Source organism: Harmonia axyridis, chromosome 5, assembly GCF_914767665.1.
Source record: "Harmonia axyridis chromosome 5, icHarAxyr1.1, whole genome shotgun sequence".
Classification (NCBI taxonomy): Eukaryota; Metazoa; Arthropoda; class Insecta; order Coleoptera; family Coccinellidae; genus Harmonia; species Harmonia axyridis.
This window is the reverse complement of record NC_059505.1, coordinates 16,833,630-16,852,582: the sequence shown is the minus strand read 5'-3', so window position 1 is coordinate 16,852,582 and position 18,953 is coordinate 16,833,630. Positions and strand designations below refer to the sequence as shown.

The 18,953-nt window shown below is 40.6% G+C and overlaps 1 protein-coding gene across 1 annotated transcript; it reads left to right on the top strand.

Moving 5' to 3' along the window:
- Window positions 1-12,701: 12,701 nt before the first annotated feature.
- On the top strand, window positions 12,702-13,727 carry LOC123680829. The gene has a single exon (XM_045618945.1). The coding sequence runs from the start codon at window positions 12,702-12,704 to the stop codon at window positions 13,725-13,727; it is 1,026 nt and encodes a 341-aa protein (XP_045474901.1).
- Window positions 13,728-18,953: the final 5,226 nt, after the last annotated feature.

Genomic DNA, 18,953 nt, shown 5'->3' with positions numbered 1-18,953 from the left:
TACAGAAGCCTTTTTGAGTACATATATGAAAAGGCAACGCTTCAAGTGAGGATCGGAGAAGGTTTATCAACTGGACTAATTCCTGTACGGAGAGGGGTGAGACAGGGTGACACTATTTCTCCGAAGCTTTTTACACTGGCACTGGAAGATGTTTTTAAAAACCTCCATTGGGAACACAGGGGCCTTAAGATCGATGGCCGATATTTAAATCACCTGCGTTTCGCGGATGATATTGTGCTTATCAGCAGCGACTTGGTCGAGTTGCAAGAAATGCTTTTGGAGTTGAAGACAGCTTCGGAGAGGGTGGGACTAACAATGAACCTAGCGAAGACTAAAATCCTCACAACAGAAGAGAGGAACATCCAGATAGGTATGGAAGCGATAGAAAGGGTTCAGGATTATATCTACCTGGGTCATCAAATAAAACTTGGAATAGAAAACCAGCAAGCCGAAATTCAAAGAAGAGTCCGTATGACTTGGGCCGCTATTGGAAAACTCAGCCACACCCTCAGAAATCCTGATATACCTATCAACCTCAAATCAAAAGTTTTCAACACCTGTATCCTTCCGATCCTCACATATGGGCTAGAGACGACTACTCTGACTTGCAGAAGCGCTAACAAGCTCAGAACAACACAAAGGGCCATTGAAAGACTAATGCTGGGCGTCAACCTCCAAGATCGCATAAGGAACGAAGAGATCAGACGGCGAACACGGGTGGAGGATGTAATAAAACGAGTTGCTACCATGAAGTGGGCTTGGGCAGGACACGTTGCTCGACAGGACGACACCCGTTGGACAAGACATATCATGCAGTGGAGACCGAGACTGCATAAAAGAAGCGTAGGACGACCCCCCAGAAGATGGATGGACGACATTAGAGAGACTGCGGGTCGTAACTGGTATAGAACAGCTAGGGATAGAGAAGAGTGGAAGAAAAGAGGGGAGGCCTATGTCCAGGAGTGGATTCTGAAAGGCTGCTAAAGAAGAAGAAGAAGAAGTATATGCGCATGATCGTTTCATTTATCGAACTTGTCCATTTCATGCGTCTTCTTGGTAGACCTGCTTGGGTGAGTGCTGGTTGGGGATCCTGCGCAGCACCTTCAGCGGTCGGAGAAACTCGTGTTATTCTTCTCCTAGAATGTTGAGATTGTGGAGGCGTAGCATTTTGTTCGACAGACGCCCGTCTCCTAAGCACTCTGTCACCGACGTCCCGCATACTGTCATGTCCAGCGCCGGCTCCAGACACGCCCTGACGAACCTCAGGCAGCGGCTCTATATTCCTATTCCTCAAATTCACCATCATTCATGGGTTCCCCCGTGTCGTGGGGGAGACGGCCTTTGATCGCTTTTTACGATCCGCAGAGCTACGGTGGGAGAATTCTTGAGCTGCTTTCCACACGGCTTCGTCCGTTACCCTGGACAGGGACCCTTCGACAGGTTTCAGCTTCCCGGGTCAGGGAGCTCCTGGAATCTGCGGTGGGCAGGAGTCGATTCAACTCTCCTGATAGGTGAGTCGCTAGGAATTCACCTACCGCTACCCTTTTATTATTATTATTATTATTTATTATTTATTATTATTATTATCGACTTTTGCCTATACGCGTAGGATTTTTCCTCGCCGTCGGCTTCTCACTCCTCGCTAAGAGGAACATTCACTCAATCCCAGATATTTAAAATATCAGAAGGGCAGAGCTCGGTCGTGTCCGGTCGTTGTGGTCCCCCTGGTTCTCGTCGAACTTCTGGTCCTCTCACACGTGATCCTTGGACCTGTCCTTCGCTTCCTAGGAATTTTCTCACCGTCCTTGCAGTACCTAAAAGAACAGCTTTTTGCATTATATTACATACATACTCACTAAGACCTAGTTGCTTGATATTTCTCTTGAGATTTTTGGGTACTATTCCTGTTGTTGAGATGATAATTGGAATAGTTCTCGTTGATATCATTCCCCACTGGCGCTTTATCTGAAATTCGAGGTCCCTATATTTTGAAATTTTTTCGACCTCTTTTTGACGCATGTTGTTGTTATTAGGTATTGCTACGTCGATGAGTATTGCTGCCTTTTGTTGTTTATCAACTAGCAATATATCTGGCCTGTTGTGAGGGACTGTTTTATCAGTCAAAACTGTACGATCCCAGTACAGTTTATAGCGTTCGTTTTCTAGGATGGTTTCCGGTCGGTACTTGTAGTATGGCACTTTTTCAGAATTAATAAGTGTTAATTTAGTTGCCATTTCTTGGTGTAGTATCTTTCCTACTGCATCGTGTCTCTCTTTATATTCATTTCCTGCAAACATTTGACATCCTCCCGTGATATGTTGGATTGTCTCGTTCGTTGGACAACCATAACGGCATCGATCGTCAGTAATAGTTCGATCCTTTATGATATGTTTGCAGTAATTTTTTGTTGAGATCACTTGATCTTGGATGGCTAAAAGAAATCCTTCCGTTTCTGGATACATCGCACCTGATGTGAGCCAATAGTTCGACGCTTCAATGTCGACATGATCCTGGTTCACCTCGTTGAAATGTCGTCCATGTAGGGGCTTTTCTCTCCATCTTTGCAGTTTTTCTTGGATTGTCTGGTGGTTGTATGACAATTGCTCCTTGTGCAGTTGCAAAGGTGTTGATTCGTCTGCTTCACACAGTACTTTGTAGATCTCTGACGTGCCTGATTTGTCTTTGAAGTGTGTTCGTAGGCATTCAATTTGACCATGGGCAAGTTCCATGATGTCTGGCAGACCTCTGCCTCCTTTATTCCTCGGCAGTGTCGTCCTCTCAATGCTACTTTTCGGATGGTGCTTGTGTGCTTTCGTCATCAAGGTTCTCATTTTGCGTTGCAGGTTTTCCATATCTGTTTTGGTCCATGGAATGATACCGAAAGAGTATGTAAGAATTGAACATGCATATGTATTGATAGCTCTCGTCATGTTCTTGCTGCTGAGGTTTGTTTTCAAAATTTTGTTGATTCTCCTAATGAACTCAGTTGTTAAGTCTTCCTTCATTCTTTGATGGTTTATTCGTCGGTTTTGTTTCATTCCTAGGTATTTATAAAGATCGTCCGATTTCATTGCTTCTATCTCCTGTCCATTGGAGAGAGCTATCGGTTCATCTTGGATTTTTCCACGCACTACGCTAATAGTACGACACTTGTCCAATCCGAATTTCATCCCCACGTCTTCCGAAAAATTTTCCACCAGTTTGACCATAATTTGCAAGTGGTTTTTGTTGCCTGTTATAAGTTTGAGGTCATCCATGTATAGCAAATGATTGAGTGCAATATTATTTCGGTTTCCTTTCACATTGAAACCTTTTTCAGTAGCATTCAGTTGTTTAGAAAGGGGGTTCAGCGCCAAGCAGAACCATAAGGGACTCAACGAATCTCCTTGGAAAATTCCTCTTTTTATTGGAATATCTTTAGTAGTTATGTTCGCTGTAGAGAGTTCGATATTCGTTCTCCAGTTGCACATTGCATACTTCAGAAAGTTTATTGTAATTGGATCGATCTTGTATATTTCCAAAATTTTTGTCAGCCACCCATGTGGAATAGAGTCGAAGGCCTTCTTATAGTCAAAATATGTCATAAAAAGATTTCTGTGTTTTTTGAAGGCTTGGTTGCATATGATGGAATCTATTATCAGCAGTTCCTTCGATCCTAGTGCATTCTTGGAACATCCTTTCTGCTGTGCTGTCATTATATTATTTGTCTCGCAATGTTTGTAGATACGAGATGCTATACATGATGTGACGATTTTATATATTGTTGGTAGACATGTAATTGGTCTGTATTTTGATGGATCCGCTGTGTGTTGCATATCCTTCGGTAAGAGGTAAGTGGTCCCTGTTGTTAAAAATTTGGGCATTTCCGTTGGATTACTTATAACATCATTTATGGTTTCAACTAGCCTGCCGTGTAAACACCAAAATTTTTTCAACCAAAAGTTGTGGATTCCATCTGGGCCGGGTGATTTCCAATTGTGTGTGTTTTTCAATATTTCATGGAATTCTTCTATAGAAACTGCGTTATGCGGCATTTGTTCCATTGTCTCACAGGATTTCTCTTCATTTCTTATCCAATCAGCCTGGGAGTTGTAGGGGGTTGGTGTAGCTAGTTGATCTGTCCAAAAATTCTCAATATCCTCGACAGTTGGATAACTTCCTGGTGTTGCTGACATATTATTGTTTAACATTCTATAGAATTTTCTTTCGGAATTTTCAAAAATCATATTATCATGTTTTCTTCTATAGCTCTCATTGTATCGTCTGAGTCTTTCGGAGTACACACTAAGTTTTTGTTTCAGTGTGTCTAAAATTTGTTGAGCATTTTCATTGTTTGGATCATACGTTGTATGTTGCCGGTGACGATCCATTATTATATTCACCATTTTTTGTAATCTTCTAGACGGCGAACCTTTTGCAAATTGGGTGAGCCTCCCAATTTCTTGGCGGATGCTATGAACTTTGTCCTCTAGCCTTTTTTGCCAATGTGGTTTATTTTGTTGTTTTTCTCTGGCTGGTTGCTGACTTTTAGGTTTTGGCTTCACACCTAGCACTGTTGCTATTGAAAATGCTGCACAGTATATGATGAGGTGTAATGATTCGAGATCATGGTAGTCAGAAAGATACTTGGGTATAATCTCCTTGTTGGTCATGACCAGAAGATGAGATAGTTTCTTAGATGTCCTCAATCTTGGCAGAATCGGTCGTCTCAATGGATCTGTGCCCTCAAAATCTATAACGCATCTATTCATTGTGGCAAATAATCGCTCCAGTAGTTCTCTTTCGTCTTCTTCTGGATTTACGACGGGTGCAGCATATATATTCCGTCGTTGAGCATCACTTATTGCTAGCACATCTGCGTTGTTTTGTTCCTCAGAGTTCATTTGTGCATTGATGTTGTGTTGGTTTTCAGCACAATCGTAGTTTTCTTCAATTGTCGTTTCGTTGTTAGTGAGGTTCCTATTCTGTAGCCTCAGTTGGACTTCATTTTTTATGGTGTTAAGTCTCTCATCGGGTACAAGTTTATTTCTCAGTATGACCCGGTATTGGTCGGCTACTCTTTGCTCAGAAACTTGAAGTTCGGGATAGTTTCTGTGGAATTCTGCAAATAATTTTTGACGGTAGCCTATTTTATCCTCTTCCATATTAGTCACTTCATAATATATGCGCATGATCGTTTCATTTATCGAACTTGTCCATTTCATGCGTCTTCTTGGTAGACCTGCTTGGGTGAGTGCTGGTTGGGGATCCTGCGCAGCACCTTCAGCGGTCGGAGAAACTCGTGTTATTCTTCTCCTAGAATGTTGAGATTGTGGAGGCGTAACATTTTGTTCGACAGACGCCCGTCTCCTTAGCACTCTGTCACCGACGTCCCGCATACTGTCATGTCCAGCGCCGGCTCCAGACACGCCCTGACGAACCTCAGGCAGCGGCTCTATATTCCTATTCCTTAAATTCACCATAATTCATGGGTTCCTCCGTGTCGTGGGGGAGACGGCCTTTGATCGCTTTTTACGATCCGCAGAGCTACGGTGGGAGAATTCTTGAGCTGCTTCCCACACGGCTTCGTCCGTTACCCTGGACAGGGACCCTTCGACAGGTTTCAGCTTCCCGGGTCAGAGAGCTCCTGGAATCTGCGGTGGGCAGGAGTCGATTCAACTCTCCTGATAGGTGAATCGCTAGAGATTCACCTACCGCTACCCTATTATTATTATCGACTTTTGCCTATACGCGTAGGATTTTTCCTCGCCGTCGGCTTCTCACTCCTCGCTAAGAGGAACATTCACTCAATCCCAGATATTTAAAATATCAGAAGGGCTGAGCTCGGTCGTGTCCGGTCCTTGTGGTCCCCCTGGTTCTCGTCGAACTTCTGGTCCTCTTACACGCGATCCTTGGACCTGTCCTTCGCTTCCTAGGAATTTTCTCACCGTCCTTGCAGTACCTAAAAGAACAGCTTTTTGCATTATATTACATATATACTCACTAAGTCCTAGTTGCTTGACATTTCTCTTGAGATTTTTGGGAACTATTCCTGTTGTTGAGATGATAATTGGAATAGTTCTCGTTGATATCATTCCCCACTGGCGCTTTATCTGAAATTCGAGGTCCCTATATTTTGAAATTTTTTCGACCTCTTTTTGACGCATGTTGTTGTTATTAGGTATTGCTACGTCGATGAGTATTGCTGCCTTTTGTTGTTTATCAACTAGCAATATATCTGGCCTGTTGTGAGGGACTGTTTTATCAGTCAAAACTGTACGATCCCAGTACAGTTTATAGCGTTCGTTTTCCAGGATGGTTTCCGGTCGGTACTTGTAGTATGGCACTTTTTCAGAATTAATTAGTGTTAATTTAGTTGCCATTTCTTGGTGTAGTATCTTTCCTACTGCATCGTGTCTCTCTTTATATTCATTTCCTGCAAACATTTGACATCCTCCCGTGATATGTTGGATTGTCTCGTTCGTTGGACAACCATAACGGCATCGATCGTCAGTAATAGTTCGATCCTTTATGATATGTTTGCAGTAATTTTTTGTTGAGATCACTTGATCTTGGATGGCTAAAAGAAATCCTTCCGTTTCTGGATACATCGCACCTGATGTGAGCCAATAGTTCGACGCTTCAATGTCGACATGATCCTGGTTCACCTCGTTGAAATGTCGTCCATGTAGGGGCTTTTCTCTCCATCTTTGCAGTTTTTCTTGGATTGTCTGGTGGTTGTATGACAATTGCTCCTTGTGCAGTTGCAAAGGTGTTGATTCGTCTGCTTCACACAGTACTTTGTAGATCTCTAACGTGCCTGATTTGTCTTTGAAGTATGTTCGTAGGCATTCAATTTGACCATGGGCAAGTTCCATGATGTCTAGCAGACCTCTGCCTCCTTTATTCCTCGGCAGTGTCGTCCTCTCAATGCTACTTTTCGGATGGTGCTTGTGTGCTTTCGTCATCAAGGTTCTCATTTTGCGTTGCAGGTTTTCCATATCTGTTTTGGTCCATGGAATGATACCGAAAGAGTATGTAAGAATTGAACATGCATATGTATTGATAGCTCTCGTCATGTTCTTGCTGTTGAGGTTTGTTTTCAAAATTTTGTTGATTCTCCTAATGAACTCAGTTGTTAAGTCTTCCTTCATTCTTTGATGGTTTATTCGTCGGTTTTGTTTCATTCCTAGGTATTTATAAAGATCGTCCGATTTCATTGCTTCTATCTCCTGTCTATTGGAGAGAGCTATCGGTTCATCTTGGATTTTTCCACGCACTACGCTAATAGTACGACACTTGTCCAATCCGAATTTCATCCCCACGTCTTCCGAAAAATTTTCCACCAGTTTGACCATAATTTGCAAGTGGTTTTTGTTGCCTGTTATAAGTTTGAGGTCATCCATGTATAGCAAATGATTGAGTGCAATATTATTTCTGTTTCCTTTCACATTGAAACCTTTTTCAGTAGCATTCAGTTGTTTAGAAAGGGGGTTCAGCGCCAAGCAGAACCATAAGGGACTCAACGAATCTCCTTGGAAAATTCCCCTTTTTATTGGAATATCTTTAGTAGTTATGTTCGCTGTAGAGAGTTCGATATTCGTTCTCCAGTTGCACATTGCATACTTCAGAAAGTTTATTGTAATTGGATCGATCTTGTATATTTCCAAAATTTTTGTCAGCCACCCATGTGGAATAGAGTCGAAGGCCTTCTTATAGTCAAAATATGTCATAAAAAGATTTCTGTGTTTTTTGAAGGCTTGGTTGCATATGATGGAATCTATTATCAGCAGTTCCTTCGATCCTAGTGCATTCTTGGAACATCCTTTCTGCTGTGCTGTCATTATATTATTTGTCTCGCAATGTTTGTAGATACGAGATGCTATACATGATGTGACGATTTTATATATTGTTGGTAGACATGTAATTGGTCTGTATTTTGATGGATCCGCTGTGTGTTGCATATCCTTCGGTAAGAGGTAAGTGGTCCCTGTTGTTAAAAATTTGGGCATTTCCGTTGGATTACTTATAACATCATTTATGGTTTCAACTAGCCTGCCGTGTATACACCAAAATTTTTTCAACCAAAAGTTGTGGATTCCATCTGGGCCGGGTGATTTCCAATTGTGTGTGTTTTTCAATATTTCATGGAATTCTTCTATAGAAACTGCGTTATGCGGCATCTGTTCCATTGTCTCACAGGATTTCTCTTCATTTCTTATCCAATCAGCCTGGGAGTTGTAGGGGGTTGGTGTAGCTAGTTGATCTGTCCAAAAATTCTCAATATCCTCGACAGTTGGATAACTTCCTGGTGTTGCTGACATATTATTGTTTAACATTCTATAGAATTTTCTTTCGGAATTTTCAAAAATCATATTATTATTATTATCCGACTTTTGCCTATACGCGTAGGATTTCTCCTCGCCGTCGGCTTCTCACTCCTCGCTAAGAGGAACATTCACTCAATCCCAGATATTCAAAATATCAGAAGGGCAGAGCTCGGTCGTGTCCGGTCCTTGTGGTCCCCCTGGTTCTCGTCGAACTTCTGGTCCTCTCACACGTGATCCTTGGACGTGTCCTTCGCTTCCTAGGAATTTTCTCACCGTCCTTGCAGTACCTAAAAGAACAGCTTTTTGCATTATATTACATATATACTCACTAAGTCCTAGTTGCTTGATATTTCTCTTGAGATTTTTGGGTACTATTCCTGTTGTTGAGATGATAATTGGAATAGTTCTCGTTGATATCATTCCCCACTGGCGCTTTATCTGAAATTCGAGGTCCCTATATTTTGAAATTTTTTCGACCTCTTTTTGACGCATGTTGTTGTTATTGGGTATTGCTACGTCGATGAGTATTGCTGCCTTTTGATGTTTATCAACTAGCAATATATCTGGCCTGTTGTGAGGGACTGTTTTATCAGTCAAAACTGTACGATCCCAGTACAGTTTATAGCGTTCGTTTTCCAGGATGGTTTCCGGTCGGTATTTGTAGTATGGCACTTTTTCAGAATGAATTAGTGTTAATTTAGTTGCCATTTCTTGGTGTAGTATCTTTCCTACTGCATCGTGTCTCTCTTTATATTCATTTCCTGCAAACATTTGACATCCTCCCGTGATATGTTGGATTGTCTCATTCGTTGGACACCCATAACGGCATCGATCGTCAGTAATAGTTCGATCCTTGATGATATGCTTGCAGTAATTTCTCGTTGAGATCACTTGATCTTGGATGGCTAAAAGAAATCCTTCCGTTTCTGGATACATCGCACCTGATGTGAGCCAATAGTTCGACGCTTCAATGTCGACATGATCCTGGTTCACCTCGTTGAAATGTCGTCCATGTAGGGGCTTTTCTCTCCATCTTTGCATTTTTTCTTGGATTGTCTGGTGGTTGTATGACAATTGCTCCTTGTGCAGTTGCAAAGGTGTTGATTCGTCTGCTTCACACAGTACTTTGTAGATCTCTGACGTGCCTGATTTGTGTTTGAAGTATGTTCGTAGGCATTCAATTTGACCATGGGCAAGTTCCATGATGTCTAGCAGACCTCTGCCTCCTTTATTCCTCGGCAGTGTCGTCCTCTCAATGCTACTTTTCGGATGGTGCTTGTGTGCTTTCGTCATCAAGGTTCTCATTTTGCGTTGCAGGTTTTCCATATCTGTTTTGCTCCATGGAATGATACCGAAAGAGTATGTGAGAATTGAACATGCATATGTGTTGATGGCTCTCGTCATGTTCTTGCTGTTGAGGTTTGTTTTTAAAATTTTGTTGATTCTCCTAATGAACTCAGTTGTTAAGTCTTCCTTCATTCTTTCATGGTTTATTCGTCGGTTTTGTTTCATTCCTAAGTATTTATAAAGATCGTCCGATTTCATTGCTTCTATCTCCTGTCCATTGGAGAGAGCTATCGGTTCATCTTGGATTTTTCCACGCACTACGCTAATCGTACGACACTTGTCCAATCCGAATTTCATCCCCACGTCTTTCGAAAAATTTTCCACTAGTTTGACCATAATTTGCAAGTGGTTTCTGTTGCCTGTTATAAGTTTTAGGTCATCCATGTATAGCAAATGATTGAGTGCAATGGTATTTCCATTTCCTTTGACATTGAAACCTTTTTCAGTAGCATTCAGTTGTTTAGAAAGGGGGTTCAGCGCCAAGCAGAACCATAAGGGACTCAATGAATCTCCTTGGAAAATTCCCCTTTTTATTGGAATCTCTTTAGTAGTTATGTTCGCTGTAGAGAGTTCGATATTCGTTCTCCAGTTGCACATTGCATACTTCAGAAAGTTTATTGTAATTGGATCGATCTTGTATATTTCCAAAATTTCTGTCAGCCATCCATGTGGAATAGAGTCGAAGGCCTTCTTATAGTCAAAATATGTCATAAAAAGATTTCTGTGTTTTTTGAAGGCTTGGTTACATATGATGGAATCTATGATCAGCAGTTCCTTCGATCCTAGTGCATTCTTGGAACATCCTTTCTGCTGTGCTGTCATTATGTTATTTGTCTCGCAATGTTTGTAGATACGAGATGCTATACATGATGTGATGATTTTATATATTGTTTATTATTATTATTATTATTATTGTTATTATTATCCCGACTTTTGCCTATACGCGTAGGATTTTTCCTCGCCGTCGGCTTCTCACTCCTCGCTAAGAGGAACATTCACTCAATCCCAGATATTTAAAATATCAGAAGGGCAGAGCTCGGTCGTGTCCGGTCCTTGTGGTCCCCCTGGTTCTCGTCGAACTTCTGGTCCTCTTACACGTGATCCTTGGACCTGTCCTTCGCTTCCTAGGAATTTTCTCACCGTCCTTGCAGTACCTAAAAACAGCTTTTTGCATTATATTACATATATACTCACTAAGTCCTAGTTGCTTGATATTTCTCTTGAGATTTTTGGGTACTATTCCTGTTGTTGAGATGATAATTGGAATAGTTCTCGTTGATATCATTCCGCACTGGCGCTTTATCTGAAATTCGAGGTCCCTATATTTTGAAATTTTTTCGACCTCTTTTTGACGCATGTTGTTGTTATTAGGTATTGCTACGTCGATGAGTATTGCTGCCTTTTGTTGTTTATCAACTAGCAATATATCTGGCCTGTTGTGAGGGACTGTTTTATCAGTCAAAACTGTACGATCCCAGTACAGTTTATAGCGTTCGTTTTCCAGGATGGTTTCCGGTCGGTACTTGTAGTATGGCACTTTTTCAGAATTAATTAGTGTTAATTTAGTTGCCATTTCTTGGTGTAGTATCTTTCCTACTGCATCGTGTCTCTCTTTATATTCATTTCCTGCAAACATTTGACATCCTCCCGTGATATGTTGGATTGTCTCGTTCGTTGGACACCCATAACGGCATCGATCGTCAGTAATAGTTCGATCCTTTATGATATGTTTGCAGTAATTTTTTGTTGAGATCACTTGATCTTGGATGGCTAAAAGAAATCCTTCCGTTTCTGGATACATCGCACCTGATGTGAGCCAATAGTTCGACGCTTCAATGTCGACATGATCCTTGTTCACCTCGTTGAAATGTCGTCCATGTAGGGGCTTTTCTCTCCATCTTTGCAGTTTTTCTTGGATTGTCTGGTGGTTGTATGACAATTGCTCCTTGTGCAGTTGTAAAGGTGTTGATTCGTCTGCTTCACACAGTACTTTGTAGATCTCTGACGTGCCTGATTTGTCTTTGAAGTATGTTCGTAGGCATTCAATTTGAGCATGGGCAAGTTCCATGAGGTCTAGCAGACCTCTGCCTCCTTTATTCCTCGGCAGTGTCGTCCTCTCAATGCTACTTTTCGGATGGTGCTTGTGTGCTTTCGTCATCAAGGTTCTCATTTTGCGTTGCAGGTTTTCCATATCTGTTTTGGTCCATGGAATGATACCGAAAGAGTATGTAAGAATTGAACATGCATATGTATTGATAGCTCTCGTCATGTTCTTGCTGTTGAGGTTTGTTTTCAAAATTTTGTTGATTCTCCTAATGAACTCAGTTGTTAAGTCTTCCTTCATTCTTTGATGGTTTATTCGTCGGTTTTGTTTCATTCCTAGGTATTTATAAAGATCGTCCGATTTCATTGCTTCTATCTCCTGTCCATTGGAGAGAGCTATCGGTTCATCTTGAATTTTTCCACGCACTACGCTAATAGTACGACACTTGTCCAATCCGAATTTCATCCCCACGTCTTCCGAAAAATTTTCCACCAGTTTGACCATAATTTGCAAGTGGTTTTTGTTGCCTGTTATAAGTTTGAGGTCATCCATGTATAGCAAATGATTGAGTGCAATATTATTTCTGTTTCCTTTCACATTGAAACCTTTTTCAGTAGCATTCAGTTGTTTAGTATTATTATTATTATCATTATTATTATTATTATTTGTATTGCTCTGCGATTTAATTGATGTTACTATTCGAAGATGGTATATTAATGAAGAGATTATTGCGTTAATATTGTGCAGCCCTAATGCTCGCACTTTCATGTTGATATCTCCCTTTTTCCCGTGGTATTATTCAAGAATAATTTCAGGTATGGCCACCCGTTATTATTAAGTAATTTTTCTTTGTTTCTTCTCTACCTTCTCTTCAATTGCAATTCAATTTCAGTTTTTTTTTAAGTTTTTTCTTCTTGTTAATAATTTAATATATTATTGGAGAGAATAATAACATGTTTGTGTGAGTGTTCACCAGGATTAAGTTTTGAAAGTTTGCGATATGTTGGATAGATTGAAGATAGCACACTTCAATACTCGTTCCCTGATAGCCCATTTTGAGGATGTAAGACAGCTCTTACACACTGAATCCATTGATATATTGTGTTTGTCTGAAACCTGGCTCAATGAGGCCATAGAGGATAAAAATGTCGTAATTAAAGATTATTGCTTGTTCCGGGTAGATAGAAATGATGGACGCAGGGGTGGCGGTTTGATGGTTTATATTAGAAAACATTTGAAAATTTCGGTATCGAAAATTGATGTTAAGAAGCCGTGCGATTTTGAATATATGTTCCTTAAACTCAATTTAGGCGGTAAGTCTTGCATTTTGGGACTAATTTATCGGCCCCCTAATTATGGAGTGAATACTTGTATAGAACAAATGGATGAGTTGCTGTCACAACTGATTCCGACTTCTGATTACTTCATGCTGATGGGGGATGTAAATGTAAATATGCTTGACGTAACTAACCGCTTGAATCTTTGTTGTTCTAATTACGGATTGACTCAGGTTATAGATGTTGCAACGCGTATTTCGCGGTTTTCTGAGAGTCTCCTCGATCCTATTTTCATGAGTTTTCCTGAAAAGAAATTAGATCATGGAACTGTTGATATTCACTTCTCAGATCACAGATTAGTATATGTTACTGTAAACCTAAAGATACCACGGTTCAAACAAAAATTCGTGACTGTTCGTAATTTTAAGTATTTCAATCACGATATGTTTTTGAATGATTTGCTAAGTCTGACATGGCATGATTTCTATAGAGCTGAGAGAATTGATGAGAAGGTGAATCTTTTTGAGGAAAACATACAATACATATTCAATTTGCATGCACCTTTTCGTACCTACAGAGTGAGTAAGCCGCGAGCGCCTTGGCTGACTGATGATCTTAGGCTTATGATGAGGGAGAGAGATAACGCATTCAGTAAGTTCAGGATATCCAACAGTGAGGAGGATAGGTTGAAGTACAAGGAGCTTAGAAATAATGTTTTGTACCGTGTCCGACAGAAAAAAAAAGAATAAACTACTCAGCGGTTCACTTTGGGGGCTGAGGAGGGTTGGAGGACATTGGCTCATATGGGTGTACTGAATTCAAAACGAGGAGAAATTCCCAATGATATCGTTGAGAATGAAAACGAAGTGAATGCATTTTTTTCAAATTTACTGAATGCACCTATTGACTGTCAGGAAACTGTTAGCTACTACAAGGAAATACCGCGTGTTTGCGATGCTCAGTTTGAATTCACACTTGTATCTCTGGAAGAGGTTGAATCGATTTTTCATTCCATCAAATCAAGGGCATGTGGTCGTGACAGTATATCTCCACAGATGTTGTCGTTTTGTTTTCCTCATTTGCTCCCTCAGGTCTGTCATATTATAAATTCATGTTTGGAGGCCGGGATTTTTCCTGATTCTTGGAAGGAAGCTGTTGTTCAGCCCATTCCTAAGGTGGAACATCCGGCCTCTCTGGCAGATTTACGCCCAGTCAGTTTGCTTCCAGTTTTGTCTAAGATTCTGGAGAGGATCATTCACAAGCAGTTGACTGAATATCTGAATATAAATGGAATATTGCCGAGTTGTCAGTCTGGTTTCAGGAGGAATCATAGTACCGTGACCGCCCTTCTGAAGGTCACCGATGATATATTGCGTGCCATCGATAAGGGGGAAATAACCACTCTTGTACTGCTTGACCTTTCTAGGGCATTCGACACTGTCGATCACGATGTTTTGCTGGCTAAGCTGCAGCATGTTGGTTTGTCGGATGTTCCGTTGGCATTTTTCAACTCGTACCTAAGGGGAAGAAGGCAGCGTGTAATGTACGATGGGAAGTTATCTGATAGCCTTCCAATGGCAACAGGCGTGCCGCAAGGATCAATTCTTGGGCCCCTGCTGTTTTTGGTGTATATCTTTGATCTGTTCAAGGTTGTGACTTATTGTTCTATTCACGGTTATGCTGATGATATTTAGTTATATTGTAGCTTCAATCCCGAAGATCGTCAATGCGCTAATAATTCCCTGAATAGAGATTTGGAGGTCATATATCAGTTTGCAGTTGCGCATAACTTGACATTGAATTCAAGAAAATCAAGTTTCACATTATTCGGTAGATCACAGAAGTGTGATGAAGTCTTGGGGAGTGATTTTCGTCGTATAGTAAATGGTGAGCTGATCTCTCACGCTGCTTCGGTGCGGAATCTGGGACTGTTGATGAACTGTAATCTACGTTTCACAGATCATGTCTCATTGTTGTTGAGAAGATCTTACTTCAGGCTTAGAGTGCTTTATGCAAACCGTCAGATTTTGAATTTCCATTTAAGAAAGATGTTGTGTGAGTCAGTTGTTCACTCGGTTTTTCAACATAGCAACGGATATAGCAAGTCCAGCGCATATGTGGTAGATTCGTTTACGGGCTCAGAAATTTCAATTCAGTTTCTCAACATTTGAAGACCTTGAGGTGGTTGCCGATGTCTAGGGTCTGGGAGATGCATCTGCTCACTCTGACCCATAGCATAATCCAAGCAAATGCTCCCGAATATTTACGGGAGAAAATTTTGTATAGGTCAAATGTGCACGGGGTCCAGGTAAGATCTAGGAACATGTTGTCAATACCAAAGCATAGAACGGCGATATTTCAGAGGAGTTTTTCTTATATGTCCGTAAAACTATATAACCAACTGGACGATGATATCAGGGAGAGCTCCATACTGGCCTTTAAGAGGAGGCTGCGTGTGTTTTACCTGGGTCAATTCTGTGGTTGATTCAACATTGCATGCTTCATTCATGACTGTTGGTTGTGATTTAGTTTTTTTTTTTAATAAGGTGTGCGGTCTATCCTTCATGCAAGATTGGTTGCAATTAATTAATTAATGATCTATGTTTTACATGAGTTTATTATTTTGGTGGGCACTCTGGGTGGCCATATTCATATTCATATGCATATGCGTATGCTTATAATATTTATTTTTGTTGTCATTAGTAATGAAAATTTATTTTATTTAAATTCTCTGATGATGGTATGATGAGGTTACATGTAAGAGTAGCTTCAAGCTAAATGTCGCCTTGTTGTATCTAATTGAAGAATAAAGTCGTTTTGAATTGAATTGAATTGAATCTAAGAGATGTAATCGGTAAATACAGCATTGGTAGTAGAAACGAAAGGGTAGAGCGCCTTGTGCAGTTTGCCCCAGAGAATGGCTTTTTTGTTGCCAGTTCTGGATTTCAGCATCATCCGAGAAGGATCTACACATGGGTGTCCCCTGATGGCAGATACAGAAACCAACTAGATTATATATTGGTCAAATCCAGATGGCGGAGCTCCATAAAAAACTCAAGAACATATCCGGGTAAAGATTGTCACAGTGATCACCAATGTCTGGCCGCCGAACTACGTGTTAAAATCAGCAGACCTAAGACACCTAAACCAGTCACCAACCTATGGGATCTCAAAAACAATGAATACTTCAAGACAAAAGCAACGGCAGAATTGAACAAGATGATATCGGAAGAAACCCCAGATGAGACATCTGAATCCCTCTGGATTAAGACAAAGTCGGCCCTAATACATGAACAGAGAAGATAGCAAGAAGACCGAAAATAAAAAGTGGATATCGGAGGAGACATGGCATAAAATTGAAACCCAAAAAAATCTGAAAATCGGAGGCCTAAATAATCCTGAAACACGTGCAGAATACTCAGAACTTAGTAAGGAAATAAGGCAACGGTGTAAAAACGATCAAAACATCTACCTGAATAACATCTGCAATGAAATTGAACAACACACGTACAAGAACGAGACCAGAGACATGTTCAAGAAAATCAAGCAAATCACACGCAGTTTCTCCCCAAGATGCTCAAGTATAAGGATGGAGAACGGCACTTTGCTAACAGACAAAGTACAAATCAGGGATCGCTGGAAGTGCTACTGTGAAGAGCTAATGAAAGACAATGCAGCTTCCGGAAACCAATTAGAACTCGAATGCAATGAGCAAGAACCACCCATATCGTCGCGGAAATGCTGGAAGCGACCGGAGATGTGGGAGTCGACATTCTATACAAGATATGCAGCCTAATATGGAAGAACGGAACATGGCCTAAAGATTGGACCAACTCGATATACATCCCACTTTACAAGAAAGGAGCAAAGGACATCTGTGATAACTACCGTACAATAGCTCTCATCTCTCATGCTAGCAAGGTTATGCTGCAGATATTGGCCGAACGTCTTAAACCCTACATCCTTCCACAACTGCCACCGCAACAGGCAGGTTTCGTTCCGGGAAGGGGAACCAGGGAACAAATTCTGAACCTAAGACAAATCATAGAAAAGGCAAGAGAATTCAACATACCAACTTATCTGGGTTATATTGACTATACCAAAGCGTTTGACTGTGTGCACTGGCACAAATTGTGGACTATCCTAGAGGAAATGGGCATACCTCGACATCTGATACGGATAATAAAAAACTTATACGACAATAGAAGCGGTCAAGTCAGAGTGCAGGACGAGCTCACCGAATATTTCAGTGTCAGCAAGGGTGTCAGACAAGGCTGCATACTGAGTCCAATGCTCTTCAACATATATGGTGAATGGATTATGAGAAAAGTTTTAGAGAACTGGAGGGGAGAAATAGCCATCAACGGTGTCAAAGTTAATAACCTTCGCTACGCTGATGACACCACGCTAATAGCAGCATCCGAAGACGAATTAAAAGAACTTATACAACTAGTAGAGCAAATGAGCATGGAAGTCGGCCTTAAATGAATGAGAAGAAGACCAAGATAATGATAGTAGACCGACTGAACCAGAATAGATCGACAGTAAAGAAGATCGGTGATATCCAAACAGTAAACACATACGTCTATCTAGGATCTCTCATCACGAATCAAGGCGGATGCAGCGAGGAAATCAAAAGAAGAGCCGCTCTGGCTAAGCAAGCCATGACGAAATTAACCAAGATATGGAGGAGTCACCGTATCACGCTCAACACTAAAATAAGACTGGTTAGGAGCCTGGTATTTTCTGTGTTCCAGTACGGAGCTGAGTGTTGGACTCTGAAGCAATCAGACAAGAAGAAGATAGACGCATTTGAGATGTTTTGTCGGCGTCGAATGTTGAGGGTCTCCTGGATAGACAGAAGAACTAATCTCTCAATCCTCCAACAGGTTAATGTAAAGAAAAGGCTACGAACCATAATTTCAGAAAACATAGCCAGATTCTTTGGTCATGTGGTTAGAAGAGATAGGCTCGAGAAACTTACGATAGAGGGCATGGTACAAGGAAAGAGGAGCCGCGGAAGATCGCCAACAAGGTACACTGACCTGATCACCCAACTCACTGGCAAGACTTTTCCACAGTCAATAAGGATGGCTGAGGATCGAGCTGAATGGAGGCGGACAGTACAGAAAATTTCACGAAATCACGATGCTTGAAACAAGCTACCGACTCGGAAGAAGAAGAAGAAAACACTCTGTACATTCCGTTTTCAAAAATTTGCTACCTGTTTCAGATTTTAACATAAGTTTACATCACTGAAGCGTTTTTATGTTTTTTGACACACGTCCAGTTTTCCTAGAAAAAAATTTTAAACATGAACAATTTCGTTAGTTCGCTCCAAGTCAGTGAGAATATTCTGAACTAGATAGTAAAGCTGTATCGTCCAATGATACAAAGCTCTTCCTGAGTTCTAAAGTAGTTTTTCCAAATTCGAAATTCGTTTTTAATCACTGATGTATAAAATCATTTCATCCAGGAAATATCTTTACACGTAGGGGAGAGCGGGGCTGAACGTGCCGATTTTGACAAATTCTCATATGATTCGGATAAGAAAAGTACTATTTCTGAAAGAAGTAGTTCATCATAAGCCAAATTTAATCTACAATAAGAATTCACTCACAGATTTGACACAATTTCAATGGTTTTCAAGAAAAGGTCATTTTTTTAAGCAAAGTCGGGAAGGCACTACCAACCCCACTTTGGGGCGAGTTGTGCCGTAGCTGAGGTCGGTTGTGCCGTTGATAATTAAAGGTGTTTTACGTGAATGAAAATTAATTTAGGATTTAAAAACACAATTTTTTTCAACAATATATTTATTGCTTATACTTTTAACTAATCAACATAACTTAAAATTCAGTTATATATAACAATAAGCATAATAATAAAGAAAAACATAATATCTTTACTTATTTAGCTATTGCAAATATAAAAACACATTTCAGTCAACAATTTGAACTTATTTTTGAACAAATGAG

Coding starts and splice junctions, on each gene's coding strand:
- LOC123680829 (XM_045618945.1), top strand. CDS start 12,702: ATGTTGGATAGATTGAAGATAGCACACTTCAATACTCGTTCCCTGATA.